At 38.6% G+C, this 24,330-nt stretch overlaps 2 protein-coding genes across 2 annotated transcripts in view; one reads left to right on the top strand and one right to left on the bottom strand.

Moving 5' to 3' along the window:
* The window catches only part of Tcea1 (transcription elongation factor A1), a 35,147-nt gene extending 21,236 nt beyond the window's left edge, over positions 1-13,911 (top strand). Inside the window, exons 5-10 of the mRNA XM_055603272.1 lie at positions 2,438-2,583; positions 6,518-6,574; positions 7,495-7,649; positions 9,564-9,710; positions 11,044-11,115; positions 12,499-13,911. Coding sequence (XP_055459247.1) covers positions 2,438-2,583; positions 6,518-6,574; positions 7,495-7,649; positions 9,564-9,710; positions 11,044-11,115; positions 12,499-12,507 — 586 coding nt within the window. The 3' untranslated portion in view covers positions 12,508-13,911. The remainder of the gene's footprint in view (positions 1-2,437; positions 2,584-6,517; positions 6,575-7,494; positions 7,650-9,563; positions 9,711-11,043; positions 11,116-12,498) is intronic.
* An 8,603-nt stretch (positions 13,912-22,514) lies between these two features.
* The window catches only part of Rgs20 (regulator of G protein signaling 20), a 75,426-nt gene continuing 73,610 nt past the window's right edge, over positions 22,515-24,330 (bottom strand). Inside the window, exon 5 of the mRNA XM_055603366.1 lies at positions 22,515-23,478. Within this exon, the coding sequence (XP_055459341.1) occupies positions 23,290-23,478 (189 nt within the window). The 3' untranslated portion in view covers positions 22,515-23,289. The remainder of the gene's footprint in view (positions 23,479-24,330) is intronic.

Here is a 24,330-nt window from a genome sequence, read left to right as displayed (position 1 = left end):
AGGACAGGGCTACACAGAGAAACCCTGTCTTCAAGGGAAAAAAAAAAAAAAAAAGAAACCAAGACCATGAACAAAATTGTATGTATCTCAGGACGTTGGGGGAAACCAAAGCAGGATCCGTGGAGGAATGCTGCTTACCTGCTTGCTCCCTATGGCTTGCTGCTCTTTTATACAACCCAGGACCACCTACCCAATAGTGACACCATCCACAGTGAATGGGACCCTCCTACATCATTTATTAATTAAAAAAAAAAAATACAGAATGATCTATAAGCAATCTAATAGAGATATTTTCTCAGTTGTGGTTTATCTTACCAGGTAACTCGAGTTTGTGTCAAGTTAACAAAAACAAAGAGCCAGGATAACTAAGTAGTTTACCTGTTCCATCCTTTGTTCCTGGTCTGCTGAAAGAGACCTGGCACTCCTCTTTCTACTATTTAGTCAGATGGAACTGACTAAATACATGTATTTAGTGTACATGTATAGCTAACTTAAATAATTTTAATAAGATATTTTAGAATTTTAAAAGAAAAATGGAAGTCTACATAAAGTGAGATTATTTATATCGTACTTGAGTTTGAATAAGATGTTAGGACTAGCAATAAGGGATCTAAAAGTAAAGGTAGTGATTAGGGGTTGGTGCTGGAAATCATTTGCTTTTTGAGCACTTTTCTTCCCAAACTGAGCCAGTTAGAAGAAAATGAATTTTTAGTGTATTTTTATTAGTACTTGAAGTTTAGGTGGAGTATCTATCTGCTAGATTCTAGTATCTGTCCAAATATAGGACACAGGAGGAAACAAAGGACTGTCCAGACAAGTCTGAGGTATAATATAAAGGAAGGTCAGTTCTGAGTGATTTGGAGTTGAACAAGGTGTTATATTTTGGTGCAAGAATTTGAGAAACTTTTAATTTAAATGGATCAGACCTAGGCATCACATTTTAAGAGGTGGGGTTGGTAATAGTGAAACTAGATTCCCTTAGTCCACATAAGCAGTTTGCAATGTTTTGGCTAAGTACTGGCCATAAGCAAAGAAGTGAAAACCTTTAAAATATTTGAGAAGTTTTGTTTTTAATATTGGTTGGTGGCTAGAGGTGTAGTTCAATTAGTATAGTGCTTGCTGAGCATGTGCAAAAGCCCTGGATTCAATTCTTAGAAACCCATAAAATGGGGCATGGTGGCACATATCTCTGATCCTGGTATTTGGGAGGTAGAGGCAGAAGGATCAGAAATTTAAGGTTATTCTTAGCTTACATAGAGAGTCAAAGCCAGCCTGGGCTGTATGAGACCATCTCAAAAATAAACAATTTCTTTTTTATTTATTACTTACAGGTGCCATGCTACAGCTTGAAAATAACATATAGGATTAAATCCTAGACCTTCCTTTGGGGAAACTTAGTGTTGCAGAAAAGATTGGGTGAAAAGCTATGTGCAAACCTCTGTTTAAACAGTATTTTCTAAGTAAAGTGAGTCATAAGAGATGGCCCCTGAAAAACTGACTGAAGTTGGATGGCACAGATGACTGTCCTGCCAATTGTGACTTGTTCTGATGTTTAATAGTAGCTTGTCCTAGAGAGAAGGGAAGGAAGTGTATTCTTAACAGCAAACACAGCAGGAGGGCACAAACAGGATTTGTGATAGATACTACTAATGGGACAAAACGTGACAGAAGCATTTCGAAAAGAACTTGTTTTGGTGAATGTCCAGTAGAAATTAATCAGATGAAATTAAAATTTTGGAGTTGAGTAGAAAATTATAAAACTATTCAGATTAAGCTATTATTTCAAGGAAGGAATCCTTTTATAATTCTGAAACTTACTACACCTGTTCTTGTCTTAAAGAGAGTTTCATTAGAATCTTATTTAACTAGAATAGAGGTTTTGCACAATTTCTCTTTCTAGTTTGCCTGCAAGCTGCCTTGTGTCTCTGACCATATCCCCTCATCACTTTCTTTAAGCCAAAATCCTTGCTTTTTATATACTATGCTAAGCTCTAATATTGTGTGTGTAATTTTTTTCTGTTAGAAATAGTGTACGGCTGGCATGTGGCGGTGCTCACTTTAATCCTAGCACTCAAGAGGCAGAGGTAGGAAGACTTCTGAGTTTGAGGGGTTAGAGAGTTAGAGTTTCAGATTAGCCTGAGCTATATAGTGAGACCCCATCTCAAAAAAAAAAATTTTTTTTTGTTTCTGCTTAATGTCTAAAAGGAAAATCAAGGCAGAATATTTGCTTTTTAATTTTTTAAGACGGATTTATCGATTGCATTCAAACTTTTAAAAACTTTTAGACTATATGCAGGCAACATTTTTGTTATATGTTAGAGATTGAAATACTGTCTCACTTAGACCCCAAATATTTTTAGAGAGTAATGACAATACTATTAAGAAGGTTTTCCTGAATATTTTCTGGTCTGTGTGTGTGTTATGTTGTGTATTGTAGTAGTTCCAGCGGCAATGTAAGCAGCAGAAAGGATGAGACAAATGCTCGAGATACTTATGTTTCATCTTTTCCCCGGGCACCAAGCACTTCTGATTCTGTGCGGTTAAAGTGTAGGGAGATGCTTGCTGCAGCTCTCCGGACAGGAGGTAAGTTTAATGTTTGCTTGTTCTTTAGCCTTTTGCATCCCTGTATCATGTCCACCGTTGTGCTTTTGTTTTGTAGGAATCATCCTACTGATGTCTCAGCTTAGCAGTTTATTGATAGTAGCAGTGTTTAGAGGCCAGTGGGAAGAAGAACGCAGCACTAGGACCCAACAAGCAGAGCCTTCTAGGGAGCTGATAACTTTCTCTGATTCATGCTAATTTAAGCTTTTCTTACACAAACTTTATTTATTTATTTTTATTCTTTTACTGTAGGCACACTCACAGCCTTTGCTATGTATTTCCTCTTGCAGTATATTCTTAGGATATTATTATAGGTTGTCTAATATTCCTATTTCCTCCTCTATAGAAGGAACTTTTTTTTTATTAATTACACTTTATTCACTTTGTATCCTCCCAGAAGCCCCTTCCTCCTCCCCTCCCAGTTCCTCCCTTCCTCCCTCTTCTTCACGAATGCCTCTCCCCAAATCCACTGATAGGGGAGGTCCTCCTCTTCTTCGTTCTGATCTTAGTCTATCAGATCACATCAGGAGTGGCTGCATTGTCCTCTTCTGTGGCCTAGTAAGGCTGCTCCCCCCTCAGGGGGAGGTGATCAAAGAGCAGGCCAAGCAGATTATGTCAGAGGCAGTCCCTCTTCCCATTACTGTGTAACCCACTTGGACACTGCCATGGGCTACATCTGTGCAGGGGTTCTAGGTTATTTCCATGCCTGTACTTGGTTGGAGTATGAGTCTCTGGGAAGACCCCTGTTCAAATTCTCTGGTTCTGTTGCTCTCCTTGTGGGATTCGTGTCCTCTCCAGATCTTACTATTTCCTCCTTCTTTCATAAGATTCCATGCACTCTGCCCAACAGTTGGCCATAAGTCTCAGCATCTGCTTTGATAGTCTGCAGGGCAGAGCCTTTCAGAGGCCCTCTGTGGCAGGTTCCAAGGTTGTTTCCTGTTTTCTTTTTCTTCTGATGTCCATCCTCTTTGCCTTTCAGGATGGGGATTGAGCGTTTTAGTCAGGGTCCTCTCGCTTGATTAGTTTCTTTAGATGTACAGATTTTAGTAGGTTTATCCTATGTTATATGTCTATATGAGTGAGTATATGCCGTATGTGTCTTTCTGCTTCTGGGACAGCTCACTCAGGATGATCCTTTCCTGGTCCCACCATTTACCTGCAAATTTCATGATTTCCTTATTTTTCATTGCTGAGTAATACTCCATTGTGTAGATGTACCACAGTTTCTGCATCCATTCTTCAGTTGAGGGGTATCTGGGCTGTTTCCAGCTTCTGGCTATTACAAATAAAGCTGCTACAAACATGACTGAGCAAATGTCCTTATTGTGTACTTGAGCCTCTTTTGGATATATGCCTATGAGTGGTATGGCTGGATCTTGAGGAGGCGCTATTCCTAGTTGTCTGAGAAAGCGCCAGATTGCTTTCCAGAGTGGTTGTACAAGTTTATGTTCCCACCAGCAGTGGAGAAGGGTTCTCCTTTCTCCACAACCTCTCCAGCATATGTTGTCACTTGAATTTTTGATCTTGGCCATTCTGATGGGTGTAAGGTGAAATCTCAGGGTCATTTTGATTTGCATTTCCCTAATGGCTAATGATGTTGAACATTTCTTTAAGTGTTTCTCTGCCATTCGATATTCCTCTACAGAGAAATCTCTGTTTAGCTCTGTTCCCCATTTTTTAATTGGATTACTTGGTTTGCTGCTTTTCAACTTCTTTAGTTCTTTATATATGCTGGATATTAGCCCTCTGTCAGATAAAGGGTTGGTGAAGATTCTTTCCCAATCTGTAGGCAGTCGTTTTGTTTTGATGACGGTGTCCTTTGATTTACAGAAGCTTTTCAGTTTCATGAGGTCCTGTTAATTGATTGTTGCTCTTAGAGCCTGTGCTGTTGTGTTCTGTTCAGGAAGTTGTCTCCTGTGCCAATGAGTTCAAGGCCCTTCCCTACTTTTTCTTCTAACAGGTTTAGTGTGTCTGGTTTTATCTTAATGTCTTTGATCCACTTGGACTTTAGTTTTGTGCAGGGTGATAAGTATGAACCTATTTGCATTTTTCTACATGTAGACATCCAATGAGACCAGCACCACTTGTTGAAGATGCTGTCTTTTTTCCATTGTATGGTTTTGCCATCTTTGTCAAAGATCAGGTGTCCATAAGTGTGTGGGTTTACTTCTGGGTCTTCTGTTTGGTTCCATTGATTCACCATCTGTTTCTATGCCAGTACCATGCAGTTTTATAACTGTTGCTCTATAGTACAGCTTAAGATTACGGATGGAGATACCTGCAGAAGATCTTTTATTGTAGAGGATTGTTTTAGCAATTCTGGGTTTCTTGTTATTCCATATGAAGTTGAGAATTTTTCTTTCCAGGTCTGTAAAGAATTGTGTTGCTAATTTGATGGGAATTGCATTGAATCTGTAGATTGCTTTTGGTAAGATGACCATTTTTACTATGTTAAATGAGCACAGGAGATCTTTCCATCTTCTGATATCTTCTTTTAATTCTTTCTTCAGAGACTTGAAATTTTTTTCATACAAGTCTTTGACTTGCTTGATTAGGGTTACACCAAGGTACTTTATGTCTTTGTGGCTATTGTGAAGGGTGTTGTTTCCCTAATTTTTTTCTCAGCCCTTTTGTCTTTTGTATACAGGAGGGCTACTGACTTTTATGAGTTAATTTTGTATCCAGCCACTTTGCTGAAGGTGTTTATCAGCTGTAGGAGTTCCCTAGTAGAGTTTTTGGGGTCACTCACATATACTATCATATCATCTGCAAATAGTGATAATTTGACTTCTTCCTTTCCAATCTGTATCCCCTTGATCTCCTTCAACTGTCTTATTGCTCTAGCAAGGACTTCCAGAACTATGTTGAAGAGATACAGAGAGAGAGTGGGCAGCCTTGTCTTATTCCTGATTTTAGTGGGATTGCTTTAAGTTCCTCTCAGTTCAGTTTGATGTTGACTATAGGCTTGCTCCCAGTGATTCCCAGTCTCTGGTGCCCTGGGGCGCACAGCTCTGTCTGTGCTGGAGAGCTGGGTGCACAGCAACTCTTACACAAACTTTAATCTGTAAACTCCTTACCCTAATCTTAGGTTGAGAGGTAACAGCACCGAATTATTAAATGTTCATGTGACATGCAGTATTTAAATTTTATATTAATAATTTATTTTTTACATTTTATAGTTGGAAAAGTAATATATATTTTACAGTTTACACTTATGTGGAAAATACTCAGGGACTAATCCTTAGACTTAACTTGTAAAGTTTTGACTTTAAGGTTTCATATACAGTGAAAAATAATGTGCTATCCTTAAAGTGTGCAAAATATATATGTGTATCAGTTAAAAAGTAAGATTGATTGGCAGGATATATGACATACAAATTTTTTTCTTTTCAGTTATGCTGATTTATGCATAGCTAGGGTGACCAATTTTGTTCTTTACTTGACCCTTTCTACTTTAATTTTCTTTAATTTCCTCTTTGTATGTTTTTTTTTTCTTTTTCTATCTAGCAGTTCTATTTATTCCTTATATCTTTTTGAGCATTGTGGAAGTCTTCTGAGTATATCTATGTATGTGATTGGCAGATTAAATGAGTAGTTTCTCTGTGTTGAAGCCTGGGTCGCAGGAGACAAGACAGTTCTTCCTAGTATCTGTTCTTTCCTTCTGTTTGAATACCCAGAATTGATGGTGTTACAAAATGAGAAATTGCCTAGTATATGAATTTCTTCTTTGGGAAAAGGACATCAATGCAAGAATACTGTGGCACAGATCTTAGATCAGTCCTAGAGAAAAGGAGTAGTGGGTAGTAAGATACCAGATCTTAACTCAGTGGTTCTTTGTATGAGGCAAGTAGGGTTTAAGAAATAGGAGTGGTTTGCTTATGCTTTATAATAACGAGTTTCTCATTCTTGTTTCTAGATGACTACGTTGCTATTGGAGCTGATGAGGAGGAACTGGGATCCCAGATTGAGGAAGATATCCTTTGTGTGCACATCCATAGCTGTGTTTAGTAATCTGTGAGGTTAATTGTTTCTTTCATTCTAGTATACAAGTCAGAGATTTATTCTATACTTTCTTAGGAAGGAGAAGGATATTTGTGTTAATTTGTTTCACCTGTTTCTCTGTCATTCAAAACTAAACAGCATATATTTGATGATAATTTTGTCTTTTTGCCTTTGCAGATTAGGAATTCAGCATCTGAATTTAAGTTGTGTAAAATGTCAGGGAAAATGTAAAGATAGTTCAGTGGGAGGGCATTAGCTAAATACTCACAGTCCCCTGTTCGTTCTGGCAGGACATGTGTTTATACCTGACACCATAGAAAAAACTGAGAGAGGTCTTGCATGTGGAGTGCCTAAGTGACAGTTTAAGATGGGACTGTCCTTTTTGAGGAACTGGCCTTGATCACTGTTTTGACCTGACCTACTGTGGAGAAGAGCCAGTTTTAATATCTTGTCACTGAGCTGGTAGATGAGATGAGCGAGCCTCCAGTGCTGTCTCAGAAGACCTCCAAGGGAACTGTGGTAATGCTCATAGAAATTAGAGATCTTTAGTGGGATTCAGACTTGAGCAAATTAAAAGCTTGTATAATTTTAAAACTGTTTCTCATACATTTGCTAACTTGGGTTGTGCCAGTTATTCTTTGAAGTCATTTGATGCATGCTTCTGACACTAAGCATTTAAAACAAAAAACAAAAAACAGTCACAGTTATAAAGATTATCATTAGTGACCAATTACACAGGAAGGGATCTGAAAGAAGTGTGGTCTTATAGTTTATCTAAATTGGAAACCATTTTTGTGAATTGCTTAGAAAATTTAAGAATTATTAATTTGGCAGAACAAAAAAATGTTCTTATCTTTATGAACTTAATCTTTTTCCTTAATGGCCAAGTACCTATATATCAAGAAATAAGAAATACAGACATGAAATATAAAAACAGAGTACGAAGTAGAATATCAAATCTTAAAGATGCAAAGAATCCAAATTTAAGGAAAAATGTGCTGTGTGGGAATATTCCTCCTGACCTGTTTGCTAGAATGACAGCAGAGGTGAGCAAGTCTGTATATGAGTGCAGTATAAATATCTTATTGACATTGTTGGTTTATTCTTTCCGTCTTGAGCTGTCAGGATGTTCTTTGTGTGATATATTAAATGATCTGGAACTCTTCGTCTTGTGAATTTACATGAATTGTGAATCTTTTAGTTGTGAACAGACTTTGCATCAAAGCTTTTATCATGATTAAAAACTAAACTTGGTCATCTTAATGATTATTTTTTTAATTGTATAGAGAGAATGATGGGGTAGAGTCATAGCCTGCTACTTACACACATTAGCTATAGTGTATCTACAATCTTGATTTTTATTAACCATCCAGTAGAGTAATATTGACTTTTTAAATGGCTAATAAAGTTTACCTTTAAGAAATTTTGTTAAAAATTTATTAAAATATGTACAACTTCTACAAAACAGAGAACACGGCAATCAGATTCCATATATCTATCACCTGAGTTCTAACTACTTTTGAGAATTTATCGTCCTTTTTTTATCACACTTTTTTCTTTTTCCTTCTTTTCTCTTGAATTTATGCCAAGCAAATCCCAGGCATTTTTCCTTTCAACTCTACTTTATATATTCATATGTGTGCACATAATTTAAAATACATATTTTCCTTGTGTAACTGCATTGTCATCACCATGTCCAACAATGCTAACATGTTGCCCTCACCATGATATGATGCTCATTCACAATTCCTGAGCATTATTTTGTTGGAGGAACTAGAGTCTACATTCTAACTTTGTGTTTTTTAATCTAAAGCAGTCTCTTTTGTTCCTTACATCTCCTCTGCTCTGCCTTTTTCCTGTGTTGTGCTGCTGTGTTGAAGGCTCAGCTAGTTCTCTCCACACATTATGAATTTCTGTGGATATTGCATGAGATCATATTTTTTAAGTTTTCTCTCCCTTTGACTTACCATATTGACCAATTATACTCAAGTTTCCTTTTTTGTTTGTCTTGGTTTTTTTTTTTTTTGTTTGTTTTTGTTTTTTTTTGAGACAGGGTTTCTTTGTGTGTAGCACTGGCTGTTCTAGACTCAATTTGTAGACTAAGCTGGCCTGGAACTCAGAGTAATCTGCTTCCCTCTGCCTCCCAAATGTTGGGATTAAAGGCATGCACTGGAAAAAAAATCCCCTTTTCCTAAATGAAGAATTTTGCTTCATTTGCGTTCTGTTGAAGGCACATAGTGTCTTACTATTTTTCTCTTAGCATGCTAAGTTTTATCAGTTGCTTTGGGTAATATCAGTTTTTCTGTTGTAAAATTCTCCACTAATCTTTTATCCAATGAGTTCATCCACTGATGATCATGTGTTATTTGACTAGGATAACCACTGCAAGACAGCAATTTCCAAAATGTCATTTTATACCTAGGATTCTTTTAAAGAAGCAGTTTCTCACATAAACTCAAGTTGTTGGTTACCCAATTGGTTTGATAAGAAAGGATAAACTTAAAATTATTTTTGTTTAGTTGAGCCATTATCAAAATGGTAGCTGTTTGCTTTTGTGTATTCATGCCCTTGACTAAGTACTATCATGGACTTGGGGCTTCTATCTGTGGGGATTTTTCCTTACATTAGTTATTTCCGTGACTGAAGAAGCTGTTTTAGACCATCACACATTCCTTGATGCTACTCTTTTGGGCATTAAAAACTCTGGCATATCCTGTATACTTGTCTGAAAACAATTCCAGGTGTTTGTCCAAAGGTCCCTGGCTTCTTTTGAGGATGGCATGGGTGGTGATATATTTAAACCATTTAAGTCTTCTTTAAGTTTCATGCTTTTAAGATTTTACAAGCTGGTTTTACTTTAGTTATTGACTAGTGTTAAGCTTTGTTAACATGGAAGCATTAGGATATAGAGTAGTTATAAACAATATTGTAATTCATTGATACTGCCATTTCTGCCCTAGGAAATGGCTAGTGATGAGCTCAAAGAAATGAGGAAAAACCTGACCAAAGAAGCCATTAGGGAGCATCAGATGGCCAAGACAGGTGGGACCCAGACTGACTTGTTCACGTGTGGCAAATGTAAAAAGAAGAACTGCACTTACACACAGGTTTGTGATTGACTGTGGCCTTATGGACACATTAAAAATGTTTCACTCCTGTTTCAGAGTAAAGGTCATTACAGAACCTGATATTGTTCTAGAAGAGATGTGACCTCTTTTGTGAAAAAGTGCTTTTTAGAAGATTCCAACTTGGTGAAGATGAGTTGATATAGTTATATGGTCATGAAAATATTTACTGTAAAAACTACAACACTTATATAAACTACAAGATGTACTACAATGGTCAGGTTGTTTGTAGCAGCTCATAAGCAGAGTATGTAGGATCATAGTTTAAGGGAAGTTCTCCACTCTCTCACATGGCCTATGGATACTAAGGTTTAAACTGCCTTACAAATAGATGATCCCGGAGATCAGAAAGTTGCCTTATACTCTTCAAGGGCCCAGGTAGTATTGCCATTGTGTACAGAATAACAGGACTTTTTTTTGGTTTTCAGTGAGGGGTGTGTGTGTGTGTTGCCAGAGGACAGCTTTGGGATTTGAGTGTCTCCTCCTGCCATGGGGTACCTGGGCCATGAACTCAGGTTGTTACAATTAATGGCAACCACTTTTCCCCACTGCTCATCTCACAGGGCCAGAAGGACCTTTATTGGGGGGGGGGGGGGGGGGTTGGAAGGCCTTGTACTATTTTAGACTGTTTCCTTCTTGTTCTTTTCAACTTACTAATTTTATGTTTTATGATGGAGTGTTTTGCCTGAATGTTGTCATGCAACACATGCATCTCCATGCTGTTGGAGATCAAAAGAAGCTGTCCGGTCCCCTGGAACGGGATTTATAGGTGGTTGTAAAGTAACATGTGGGTATCAAGTGCTCTTAACTGCCAAGTTATCTCCTCAGCTCTTACTTAGAATGTTTCTTTACCATTTCTGTTTTGTTTTTGTTGTTTGGATTTTGGAGACAGGTTTCTCTGTGTAACAGTTTTGGCTGTCCTGGAACTCTGTAGACCAGGCTGGCCTCAAATTCACAGAGATCTGCTGGCCTCTGCCTCCTGAGTGCAGGGATTAAAGGCATGCACCACAGTGCCCAGCTAAGAAGTACAATTTAATGAGTGACTTTTAGAGTTTTTTGTTTGTTTGTTTTTTATTTTTTATTTTTTTCCTACTCACCTGGATAAATTACACAAGAAGGACAAACAGAAAGATTTAGAAAAATGAAGTTTAGAGATATATGCTTTTACCAATAGAGTATTTGAATTTGTTTAAACTCTTACACATCTTAGGGTGATATCACTATAGTTATTGTATATGTACAGTGTTCTTACATGGGTTGGATTATTTTTAATGGTAATTCAAAAAGTAATAGATTTCATTTAATTTTGCTGCAGGTGCAAACTCGTAGTGCTGATGAACCAATGACAACATTTGTTGTATGTAATGAATGTGGAAATCGGTGGAAGGTATGGCACCCCTTGGATATGTATAATTTCTGTCTCTTTATAAGCCAACTAAGATATTAATATGTAACCTCGTAGAACTTGATCTTAGCCACACGTTTTAACACAGGAAAGAGTATTAAATTGCTTTTACACATTTCCATATATTGTAGTTATTAAACTATTTCTACTCCTGTTCTTCCAGAAAAGCTTTGTATGTATGTTATTTATGTTAATATGTTTTGATCTTGGAAAAATTTAAAGAATTCTATGATATCAGTGTTTATTTTAGGAATTATAGTGGGCTTAATTGTGACATGGTACCTTCATTTTGCCTATATATCTGTGAATTTGTCTCATACAGGCAAGTTTATGGTTTTTTAAAATAATATATTTTTAAGTGTTTTTCTAGTCTGTGTATTGTATGTGGTCTTTGCTGACTACACACATGTATATAATGTACTCCAGTTATTCTCACTCTTAGCTTCTCATCTTTCTCCTTTCACTGTCAGTCCCCTTCCCTACAAGTCTCTTTTTCACAATAATTTTGTTTTGCTTTGCTTTATCTTCTGACCCAACGAGTTTAACCTGGATAGTCTGTGTGACTGTAGGTTTTCCACCGTCCATTGGAGTTTCCATTGCTCCTGTCCCAGAATTCATCAACAGTTAAGCAAGGAGAGATGTCCCTCCTGACTCAAAATTGACTGCTGGTGACCATCCCATTTTGGTACAGGCCAGTGAAGACCTAAGTTTTTACTCTTTTTTTTTTTTAAGCTCCAAAACCAAAATATAAAATTAGTGCCCCAAGCTTACTTTTAGTATCAATAATGATGGGGATGTTAGTAATGTGTGATGCCCATAGGAGGGATGAGTGTTTGGAGTCACACAGTGACTGGAACTTCCTTGCCTGTCACCCTCACTGAACTATTCTTTCTTCATGTAGTAGGCATATAATACCTGAGCTCCCCTTTGTCATCCTCCTCTTTCCCAATCTCTTGAGCAAACTTGACTTGTCCAGAGATCTGTTATATGTGCTGGATAGTTTTATCTCTCCGCTATGAGTGAGTATAATACAGTTTGTTTTAGTACAAGCGGTTTACCAAACAGGCTATGCCGTATGGTACCTAATGAATTTAAGAAAGTTTAGTTTAATGTAGAAAGCTAATAAGAATTGTTAATTTTTTTAATGAAGGAACACTAAGAGAAATACTTTTAAAAAATACTAAAAACTTTATATATTTTTCCTTACGTATATGGTCTTCATAATTCTATGATGAAGGGTCAAAATGAGTTTTTACTATGTTAATCTTTTCCAAAGATGGCTTTTTTATAAGGTATATAAAGTTAAAATATACACCACTGCTTGTATTTTAAAATTTTTACAAGATAATTCTTTTGTTTTTGCAGTTCTGTTGAGTTGGAAGAATCGGCAAAGTATCTGGACCATTAAGAAAAATGGATTTTGTAATTAGCTTTAAAATTAGACCAGGCAACTCTTTCCCTGCAAGTGAGATTTGTAAACAATACACATCCCATGGGTTTGTCTCTGTTTTTCACCTAACATTCTTTCTTAAATGCCTTCTGTGGTCTCAGATCTGCTAGGAGACCATAGAATAATTATATAATGTGTTGTGGGTTTTTTTTTTTTTTTTTTTTTGTAAGTGATGTTATATTTTATTAAATATTAACTTTTTACAATCTAGAACACAAAAATTCTGTTAGTCTCTGTTAATGCATAAAGACAAATTGCTTTTCTCATTGGTATGTACCTAAAATGCTAAAGGAGAAAAACAGGAATAATATAAATTTTAGAGTTACCAAATACACTATATATTCCAGTAGTACTTGACCAGCTTATCAAAATTGTGCACACTATTTAAACTAGCATATGACTTGGCTCTTAATTAACGTGCTGATGATAATCCGTGCCTCAGATCCTCAGAGCTCTTGCGTCTGTGACTAACCACAGTGATCATTTCTTGTATTTCTTATACATGTATATTACCATTTTTTAATAGATTTTACTTTGGGAACTGATTTGGTTACTATCAGTTTGGTTTTATTTGACTTTGTGCTCTATTTTAGTTTTGCAGAACTGTTTTGCATAACTTGCCAAGCTTTTCATAAAGCCCCTCACAGGTATACTTCTGATGAATTTGCCCCTAGGAAGACATGCTATGAAGAAAATGTTAGCATCTTAGTTAAGTTCTTGGAGGCAACATGACTGGACTTGCACTTGGAAACCTACTGACCAAGGATTAAGCCTAAGAACTGTGTAAATCATTAAGCTGTGCTCTTTGCATATGGAGGTTGAAAAAAAATTTTCTTTAGTCTGAATCTTTTGTGCTGACTTTTTCTTACATGATGATGTTGAGCCAACTCAAATGTAGGCTATAGCAAGTAGTTTTATAATACACATTTTACAATTAAGTTTTAATTTTGTTTAATGTTTTGATGGTAATAAGCAGTGGTTTTCACATAGTTTTCTTGATACAGATTTTCTAATGCGTATAGTGAAGGCCACTGTTGCAAAGCTTACAACTTAAGTGCTTATGCATCTGTTCAGACTTCAGTGTAAAAGACCACTGCACAAGCTTTGCACTCTGCTCTGCTCTGCTCTGCAGATCATTTGACATACCATAGAAAACACTTCAATGTCTGTTAAAAAGGAGTGCTCCGTGGGTAATGTTTGTCACTTTAAAAATAAAGTACATTTTGAAAGAATTAGTTTAAAAGTAATAAGGTTAACAAAATAGTCCCACTTTTAAGTGATCCATTTTAAAATTTGTAAATGAATAAATTTTTTGTTGTTAAAATGTACTGGGTTTTTTTTAATCATTTTATTTAGATGTTGAAACTTTATTTAAAAGTTTTGTCTTCCTTTCCTCCTCCATCTATTAGAAATACTCTGAGGTTCTGTTCTAAGTAAATTTGGTCATACTCAGGTCAAAACTGGTATAAAATAGTAGTTAGAGTTTATGATTTTTCTTTGCTCTAGCCCCTGCTGGCATAAGAGAGTGGTGGTTCTCAGGTATATGAGCTCATCTTACGTGCACATAATGGCACATGTGACTTTCTTTTCAAGAATATTGGATGCATTCTTGTGCATTTTATTTTATAATTATTCCCCAGACACAGTAACTTGAGTGAACACAGGGAAAGTGATTTGGACAAGTAAATACATTTGCAAATAACCCTCATGCAAAGAAAAAGTAACAGCTGTGAGTGACCTTCTTGCCTCTCAGAGTGCTGGTGAACATGGATTTATAAAATTTGCTAGGCCATGACAGAAATTCTCAAACATCCGAATCTGTATATAATTTACAAATGAAAAGTATTTGAAGTATTAACAAAACACCAGATGTGATGATTTATGCCTTCAATCCCAGCACCAAGCGGTCATAGTTTAAGACCAGTCTGGTCTACACAGCAAGTTCCAAGCCTCCAAAGGCTATGGAGAGAAAGCCTGCCTCAGAGAGAGGGAGAGGGAAGATGGGGGTAAAAGAGGAAAACTCAAAGTGTGATTTGGGGATTTTAATTCCAAAATAAAAACTGATTAAAGAGTTGTCACTTGAGAAGTGTTTTGCTTTTCCTTCAAGATAGTGTCTCACTCTAGCTCTGGCTGTCCTGGAACTCACTATCTAATCCAGGCTGGCCTCAAACTCATAAGGTCTGCCCATCTCTGTCTCCCAAGTGCTGGGTTTAAAGGTATGTGCCATTATTCCTGGCTTCATTTGAGAAGTTTTAATCAAATATCCTCTGCCTTCTACCCTCATTTAGCTAAGGAAAACCAGTCATTTGAAAGGAATTGAGATGCATGCTTTTAATCCCAGCGTTTAGGAGGTAGAGGCAGCAGGTCAGAAATTCATTCCTTCGTTACATGAGTCTAGGCTGCATGAGACCCTGTCTCTGAAAAAGGCTAAAGACACTTCCCACTTGGAAATGTGATGGGCTAATCAGTGGTAGGGAACTAACAATTGAACAGTAGATAAGGCGAAATAAAAGTAGCACTCACATTGGAAATTGTCTTTGAAAGTACTACCTCACAGAGAGCTATCAAGTTTCTAGATAGTAATGAGAGAATAATTAATGTATGCTAACCAGAGCTCTGAAAGAAATCTCAAGACTGTCCAATAACCAGTAGCTGCAGCTTTTTAAAGCTGAACAGATTTGTTTTCTGTATCTTGCAGCTAGGAAAATGCCTGGTCACATAGTAGGAGCTCCTAGAATTATTTTATTAATCAACATGGTGCAGCAGTATTATTTCCAAGTTTGGGGGTTTTTCCAAATCACCTCTGTACTGGTGTCCAACTACTGGACAAAATGAAAGCACAGGAAGTTGCCTTGAATGAGTCACCTGGTCTGGTGACCTCCAAGAGAAGTATGTAAGTGATAGAGTCTGGTAAAATTAGCCTGTATTTATTCCTTCACTAGATACTTGAAACTACTCTTTTTTGAAAATTGTGTGAGTGCATGGACTGGACCTAGCCTTCCTGCACATATGTAGCAGATGTACAACATGTTCTTAAGGTGGGTCCTCTAACAATTGGAGTGAGGGCTGTCTCAGACTCTGTTGCCTGCCTTTGGATCCCTTTCCCTAGGTGGGCAGCCTTGTTTGGCCTCAGTGGGAGAAGGTGCATTTAGTCCTGTGTGACTTGATATGCCAGAGTGGATTGGTACCCCTTGGGAGCCTACCTTTCTCTGGGAAGAAAGAAAAGGTGTGGGGGGACGGATGTGAGGTTGAGACTGGGAGGAAAGAAAGGAGGGGGCTGGGATCGGGCTGTAAAGTGATTAAATAAGGAAAAGAAAAAAAAATATTCCTGAAATTGAAGTTTACAGCAATTATGTAATAAAAGGAATTTGTTGACATGTTCCTATGTGTGTATGTGCACATTTGTAAACACACATGGAGCCAGAGGAGCCAGTACTGTTCCTAAGGCCATTTTTATTTTTCACATAGAATGTCTCACTGGCCCGGTGCTTACTGATTTAGCAGTCTTGCTGGCCAACAAACCTTAGGTATTCTTCTGTCTTCCTTTTTGGCACTGGATTCCAAGCACACACCCACACCTGCCTTTTTTGTTTGTTTTTTAACATGGGCTCTGGAGATTAAACTCAAAGCCCTTACATGATAAGCAGTTTACTAAGTGAGTTATCACCCCCGTCTAGTAAAGAGATCTTAAATTTTACATTATTTAGGTCTTTTTTTTTTCTTTTAATGCAAAGGAGTTTTATATCCTTTTGTTTTTGTGACCCTTGCCTCTTAAAAAATATTTTAGGAGATAGTCTCACTATTTGTGTATTAGTTTCTCTGTTCTGTGATAAAACACTAGAACCAAAACAAACTATGGAAGATTTTATTTTGTTTCAGAAGGAGAGTCCTTAGATGGCAGGGAGGTATGGCACTCAGTGGTGGGAACAGGAGGTTGCTCCATCACAAGCTTGAAGCCGGCAGTGCCAACTGTAACTGGGGCAAGGGTGTAAACCCTGCCCCCAGTAGCATACTTCTAGCAAGCTGCACTACCACCCAAAACAATGCCAAGTGTTAAAATACCTGAGCATATAGGGAATGTTTCTCATGAAAACCATCTGGCTGGGCTGGAACTCAATAAATAGTTCAGGTTGTCCTCAGACTCAAAAATACCTGCCTGGGCCTTCCAAGTACTGGAATTAAAGATGTGTACCACCATGCCTAGTGCATCCACCCCCATTTTGGGGAAAAAAAAAAATCTGAAACCTGTTTTGGAAGAATTTTTTTTTAACCAAATTCAGTGTGTTCTACATTAAACTTCATAGCTTGATGAAATGTTTATGATTCCAATGAAAACTTTTATGTAAACCAGTACCATTTTAAGATCTTATGGTTTAATTGCAGCACCTGGGAGGCAGAAGCAGATGGATCTGTGTGAGTTCTAGGTCAGGCTTGTCCACAGAGCAAATCAAGGACAACCAAGGCTACCTAGAGAAATCCTGTCTCGAAAAACAAAACAAAAATGTTTAAGATTTTGTGAAATATATTTAATAAACACCAAAATGCCATTTTAATAGTTTTTTTTTAAATTAATAGTACTTAACGTTTTTAAAAGTGCATTTATCAGGGCTTTTAATACATCCTCAAGATATTCTCACACCACATGTTTTAAATTAGACATAAAAAATTTAACACAATAAAAGATGTGAAATGTGAAAACTGGCTACAAGTTTTGATTCTGGGGGGAATTAAGTTTTGTCTCAGGTAATAGACACATTGATAATTACATGAAAATTTTTATGAACATATGGTACATCAAAGTAAATCATCTGTCAAAGAAGGAGATAAGGTTAACTACTGAGGCATCTATAAATGTATCTTTTACTGTCTCAGCCTCTTTGAGTTTTCAATTCTGTAACAGTCATGTCTGAAGATGACCCATTCATTTTCTTGGAACAGAGACATCACCTTTGATAGGCAACTGGATCCTTAGATATCAGAGATGGCAATGGGAGAGCAAGGAATAGTGTTCATGTGCTTTGTAGCCTGGGTCTTTGTTTTTGAAGTAGGCCTGGCTTTTTTGATCTCAGTTTTATCAGAGATTCCCTTGGATAGGCCTGGCCAATACTTCCTACAAGGACAAGTGTAATCATCTGAATCCCTTCTCATTTTTCTTGTTTCTTATCATTTTCCTTCACTCTAAAAAATCAATGTCTCACAGCTGAGTCTGTGGGGTTTGGGATTCCATCTGTACCTGCTGAAGTTCTGTAGATGTTGAGGGCTGTCCAGCTGATGAAATGGTGGCCACAAAATGTTTTCCTTTGGGAGGTGAGGGATCCATGTTGGTAAATCTGAAAGCTTCAGCCTGTTGAAAAATAAGGTGGGATTTTCTTTCCTCCTTTTAGTATCTCTCTGATCTTGTCATGAACATGTTTAATGCAAGTTTCATTCCTGTGATGAGCCTGTCGTTATTACGTCTTATATCCCTTCTGGTGTGTGGGTCTCAGGAAGTGGGTTTTTGGTCTAGAAGAACTTAACACCGCCCTGGCAAATAGCCATTAACTATTTTAAGATTTATTTATGTATGTGGGAGATTTGCCTGCATGTACACTACATTTGCATACTAGAAGAGGGCATTGGATCCCGTGGAACTATAATTATAGATGGTTGTGAGCCACAATGTGGATGTTGGGAATTGAACTCAGGACCTCTGGAAGAGCAGCCAGTGCTCTTAACCACTGAGCCATCTCTCTGTCCCCCTAGCCAGTAAGCTTTTAAGCAAATAGTTTATCTGTTATTTATTCTGCTCAGAATTAAACAGAACCCCTCTGTTTCCTCCCAGGGGTTATAGCAAGTAGAACCCAGTGCAAATGCTAGCGTGTAAAATCATAAGCCAAAGTTAAGGTCTGAAAGCCACATGTAAGTTAAGATGTATTTTCAGCAAAGCTCTTTTCCTTCTTTCTTCCTTGCATTGTTGAATGGCCATGATTGAATAAGGGACATGAACTCTTTCTGTGTACTTCTGCTAAAGTGGAGCATTGAGGGAATAGTGGTGGACATATGACAGAAGTTCCATTTATTGTATATCCCATAGGTCTGAGTACCCTTTTTTTCTGGTAACTTGGGTAAGTAGAAAAGTAAGGAGAGGGGTGGAACTCTGTAGAGTCAGGGAAGGTATATCTGAGACCCACTGTTCAGTATTTTCCATTTGGGAAGGAGGATTTGGAAACAAATGGGGCTCATCGAAGATATCAGATATGTCCTCTTCTGGTTTTTCAGTTCCTTATCCCAGAAGAGGGTCATGAAGACTTGAATATAAGGCACTTCAGACTATTTTCCTTGATTAAAAACACACACAAAATAGGTAGAGCTACAGGATGGTGTGGTAATTTAAACTTCCCCATCACCTGGCTCATATTTAGGCCATTTGGGTCTTATTCTATAGAGTCTCAGGATCCGTTCCCTTTATTTTTTTTTCTATCAATATAAGCATTTTACCTCCATGTTTGTCTGTGCACCATGTGTGTGCCTAGTACCCATGAAGGTCAGAAGAGGGTGACAGGTCCCCTGGAACTGGAGTTACAGATGGTTGTTAGCTATCATGTGAATGCTGGGAATTGAGCCTGAATCCTCTGCAAAAGCAGCTAGTGTTCTTAACTGCTGAGCCACCTTGTCAGCCACAAGGTCCCTTTTTTGAGGATGTGTGACAGTAAGTGGTCCAAGTGTTTTTATGACATTTATAAGGAGAAAGAAATAAGAGACGGCCTTTAGGATGAAGGGTGCAACCCTCTCACCCATTTGCAGAGTTCTCAAGTTGATCTGCAGCATTGTAGCCAGTAGGCTGCCCATCCTCTAGTGAGCCTTCATATGGCCACAAGACATACAAATACAAACTCTGATTTGATCACCTCACTCACTGTTGTTTGAACCCATTGTTTGCCTTTTCTCTCTTCCAGAACTGTCAGGTAATATTATGATGGACACTCTTGTTTTGAGTGTCTATGATGTTATTTATTCACTCAGCCTCTTTTCTAAGCAGCACAGGGTGGAGGCTGAAAATCAAGATGATGTGAACTTTTGCCCTGTCTACTTTATGGAAGGATTCTGTCTTTTCTGAGCATGCCTTAAAGAGTGTCTATGCTGGCTGGGCATGGTGGCACATACCTATAATCCCAGTACTTGCAGAGGCAGGGGCCAATGGATCTCTGTGAGTTTAAGGCCAGCCTGGTCTACAAAGGGACAAAGCGAGTATAGGACCCACAGCTAAACAGAAAAACCGTGTCTTGGGGAAAAAAAAAAAAGTGTTCATGCTGTTAAGCCAAAATCATTTTCCAACCCTCTACTATACCCTAACACAAAGATGTGTGTCTAGTGCCTTGTTCTACAGTGTGTATTTCACTGCAGATTAGAAACAAAGGTGATGCTAATGTGTTTAAACCTTCTTTGTAAACTTGAAAAAGATTCTTGTAAGCTACAGGAAATCCACCTGAATCCACTTCTCAGGTCAAATGGACTCCAGATCAGTATTGCCAAACAACAACCTTAGTTTCCCATGTATTTCTTATTTCAGAGGGTGGAATCCCCTTCCCTAGTTTTGGGATTCTTCTTTCCCAGTTACTAAAGCCATGGGTCCAAAAGTTTCTGCCCATATATATGTTCCAATATCCTTTCAAGTCCAGGTGTTTCCTACATCCAAGACAGCACCAAAGCAGCTACCCATAGATTCTCCAGTCTAACCTTGCAGACTGGGTTACCTGGACCTACATTTTCCTTCCTAGCCACAGATGTTCTTACATCCGGGAAAGCAGTAAAACAGGCAGCTCTCACAGGACTTTGCCAGCAGCACCCCACACCCTCCTTCTCTTAGGGTCACCAAAGATGTCATTGCCCTCAAGTCAGCAGGAAGCAACCTTTCTGAATATCCTCATTCCTACCTCCCCGCCCCTTCCTAAGTTTGCCATTTTTTTTTTATCTTTTTTAAGATTAATTTATTATTTGTACAGTGTTCTGCCTGCATGTGTGCCTGCAGGGCAGAAGAGGACACCAGATCTTATTATAGATGGTTGTGGGCCACCATGTGGTTGCTGGGAATTGAACTCAGGACCTTTGGAAGAACAGCCAGTGCTCTTAACCTCTGAGCCACCTCACCAGCACCTTGCCATTGTTTTTTAATTAAACAAAAACAATGTTAGTGTACAGGTGGAACCACTGGCTGCCCTTCAGGGTCCTAGCAAGCTCTGAAGTCATCTGCTGCCACTGCCACACCAGGTGGGCTGCCAGGTGTGTGCCTGATAAAAGAACCCCACCTAGCTTCTTATTCTCTCTGTATGTGTCTCTCTCTGTCTCTCAGTATCTCTTTTCTCTCTGTCATGGGCGCCTCCCTTCCCACCATAAACCTCCTTTATACCAGATCTGTTGTGGTGGCATTAATCATTATTATAACACTCAAAAGGGTGTGCCCTCTTAGAACAGTCAGAGCACCCTCATATGTGAGTGTGAATGGGGAGATGAGATAGGAACAGCAGGCAACTGCTGTGAAAGCCTAGTGAGGGAGGAGTGTCAACTGTGCTAACGGACACAGGTTTGTTCTGAAGTGGGAAATGGAGCAAAAGTACAGTGTGGGAAGAATAGACGCAAGGATGATGGTGTGGGAGAGTGGACAAAACTTAGATAGGTCAACTTTGGCTTAACCCTAGGAAATGCTGCTTTTCGTCTGCTTGAAACATCTATCCTATGTCATAGCTGCACTCCTCTCTTCCTTCTTACCTATATCAAGGCAAATCCTTCCAAGCCTTTTTTGATATTCACCTCAGCTCATCCACACAAAAGCTTGTCAGTAGTCTTCATGCTTTACTTCCCCAGGGATTCCCAAATGTCTGTGAGCTGAAAAATGCCCAAGGATCCCTCCAGCCTAGAATCTGTATTGTAATTGTTAATGCAGAGTCCGTCCCTCATCCAGGCTTCAAACTCAAAATCTGCTCCAGCCTCCTGTGTGCTAGGATTGCAGGTATGTGCCACCGCACTCAGCTCCAAGCCTAGACTCTTGACTACACAGGCCCTTCTGTACAAATGATCTCTTCTAGTGCCCTTTATATGCCGTACAATAACCTCATACTTCACATCTCCTTGACCGTATGCATTTGGAGTCACTCAAATAGCTTCTTCATCAGTAGTAACTTGTCAGGAACAAGTACACACTCTTGTTCTATAGGGTTAAATTCTGGTGGAACTTCTGCCAAAATCTTTATATAACTTTCAAAATACTTTGAGCTGGATTTGCTCCTTTCTAAGACTTACAACAATGCATTGTAGGTGCCATTGCATGTCCCATTGGAGAATCACAGTTACAACCTCTGTTCAGTGAGAATAATGGCTGGATGAAATGGGATCAGAAGCATATGCAAGGGATTGGCACTATGAAAAGTACAAGATAGTACAATATTCTCTGAGATGTACTGAAGAAGGTGAGAAGAGAGGTGGTCTGTAGATGTTCATGGCTTCCATAGACAGTGAAAGGGGTGAGGGAAAATCTTCATGAAAAGTTAGAGGTGAGATGCCTTCTTGAGAATGAGGGAGACGAAGTTCTATTTGAAGTTCGGCTGAGTAATGAAGCCACCGAGGCTGTTGGAAGATCAGGCAAAGGGGAGACCAAGACTCTTGTATGAGGGTTGAGCTGGTATGGTCTTTGTAGATTAAATGGCTAACCTGCTCTTGAAATCTGTCCAGTTTGTTGTATTTCCTATTCATCGCAGACAAGGGATTCTTTAGGTCTACAATACTACTTTTACCTGTAAACTATGAAGTCATTCTATTTGCTGTGATTAAAAAAAAAAAAAAAAACCCTGGGATCTAAAGACAGAATACTCATGTGGGAAGTGAAAGATATATTGCAAACATCCTTACATGATCCATGCTCCCCAGTAATTCTGCATGAAATACGACAAGATTGAGAGAAAACTCTTAGGTTTTATTCTTCCGAGTGAAAATAACCACATTTCTTTCAATAAAAATTCTAATAGGCCTATTTGAGGGTCTGTGACCATGACAAGCTACACACTTCAAAGTTCATTCTTCATGGTGGTAGATTTTGATAATATCTTTGCTCTTTGACTGAAGAATCATTGAAGCATTGCTTAGCAACACTTAGCAAACACTTGAGAGTGACCCACCAAGCACATGGTGTATTCTATCAGCCACAACAGATGTGCGTGCGCGCGCGCGCACACACACACACACACACACACACACACACACACACACACACGGTGGGCTACCATTTTTACAAGGAATAGTCACATCTTCATGAAATCTGACCCAATCCTGGCATGGTCCTAAGTGAAGTATTCAAACTGAAGGAAGAGATAGTGGAGAAAGACTTGAATGCCTTTTCTTTGGAGGGTAATACGGTACTGAAGTCATGCAAAACAGTGTTTCCATTTGCTCTCTGTGTGTCTATGCTGCAGAACAGAGGCTAGTACATGCCCTGCCCTTTAGAACATGCTATTGTTACTGTAAATGTGAGTGTGCTATCTTTCTAAGGCAGTCATACACCTTTTCTCTGACAGTTTCTACTGTGAATCTACAGCTCTCTGTGGAGGAAGAATCTGTTATTACAACAGTCCAAGAATGACTCTAGCACAAGACATCCTATCTCTAAATTCCCTGTGCTAGATGTAGTCCATGAGTTATGTTCTTGTTTTGTTAATAATAAATAGATTTGAAGCCACCTATGCTTCTACTGCTTTCTCAGCTAAGGACTTCAGCAAATCCTTATAGACTGCGGAGTTCATAAACCGGGGGTAGGAGTCTCTGTGCATTAGGGTGTAAATCTGCAGCTGAGCGTCATCGAATATGTGTTGGGATGGATCCACCATGTTTCTGTTGATGACCTCTCGCACTCGGGAGTCCAAGCTGACCTGTGGAGAGATGGATGGAGCAGCTGTCACTTATGTTTGTAAATCCGCCCAAACTCCCAGAACTGTTCTATCTTTCAAAAGAGCCCAGACCAAAAGTCTCAACTGCTGAGAGAGACTAATAGGTGAATGAACAGGAACTCTGGAACTTCATCTGAGGGGTTGGCATTGTATTTCTCACAGGTTGTGAGGAGTGCTGGCTCTTTATAAAACAGCACACTGCCCTGCTTTTTAAAAAATGATTGTAGGATGGTCTTTGAAGATAGACACAGACATCTCTGCTAATGAAGGTGAAAACATGGGTGCTGTAGGCTCTTGCCCTGCTAGAAACTGGGTGTAGGGTTCTGATGCCAGTCCAGGTCAACAAGAAGGTTTCTATAAAGTGAAGTGCTCAAATCACAGGGCCTGAGAGTCAGTGCCATCCCAGGGGTCATGGCTGTATCTACAGTAAGTGTGCATTCCTATTAATGAACTTTTATTGTTGAAAATGAAACGATGGTTATTTTTAGGCTTGTTTGTTTATAAGCATTTCTATCAGAAATAAAGTGCTTGAAAACTAGCAAGCTCTTTCAATGGAACCATCCATTCTCCCAATTTAGTGCCTTATGTATGTCTCATTTTCTTTCTCTTTCTAGCTACCCACTCTTCCTTCTCCCTCTATTTCTCTCTTTCCCACTCCTCTCTCCCCTTCTTTCTGAACAGTTTCACTATATAACCTTGAACGCAGTGTCCCATGTGCTCAGACTGCAGGCATGCACCACCAACTGTCCTACTTCTTTAACACATTTTTCTACTTCCTTCCCCTCTGCCGTGTCCCGTGTTGCTGGAGGTGTGTCACAGCCTTCCAACTGGCCT

This window comes from Psammomys obesus, unplaced genomic scaffold (assembly GCF_907164565.1).
Source record: "Psammomys obesus unplaced genomic scaffold, mPsaObe1.curated_primary_1811, whole genome shotgun sequence".
NCBI lineage: Eukaryota > Metazoa > Chordata > Mammalia > Rodentia > Muridae > Psammomys > Psammomys obesus.
This window is presented reverse-complemented; position numbering and strand designations above follow the sequence as displayed.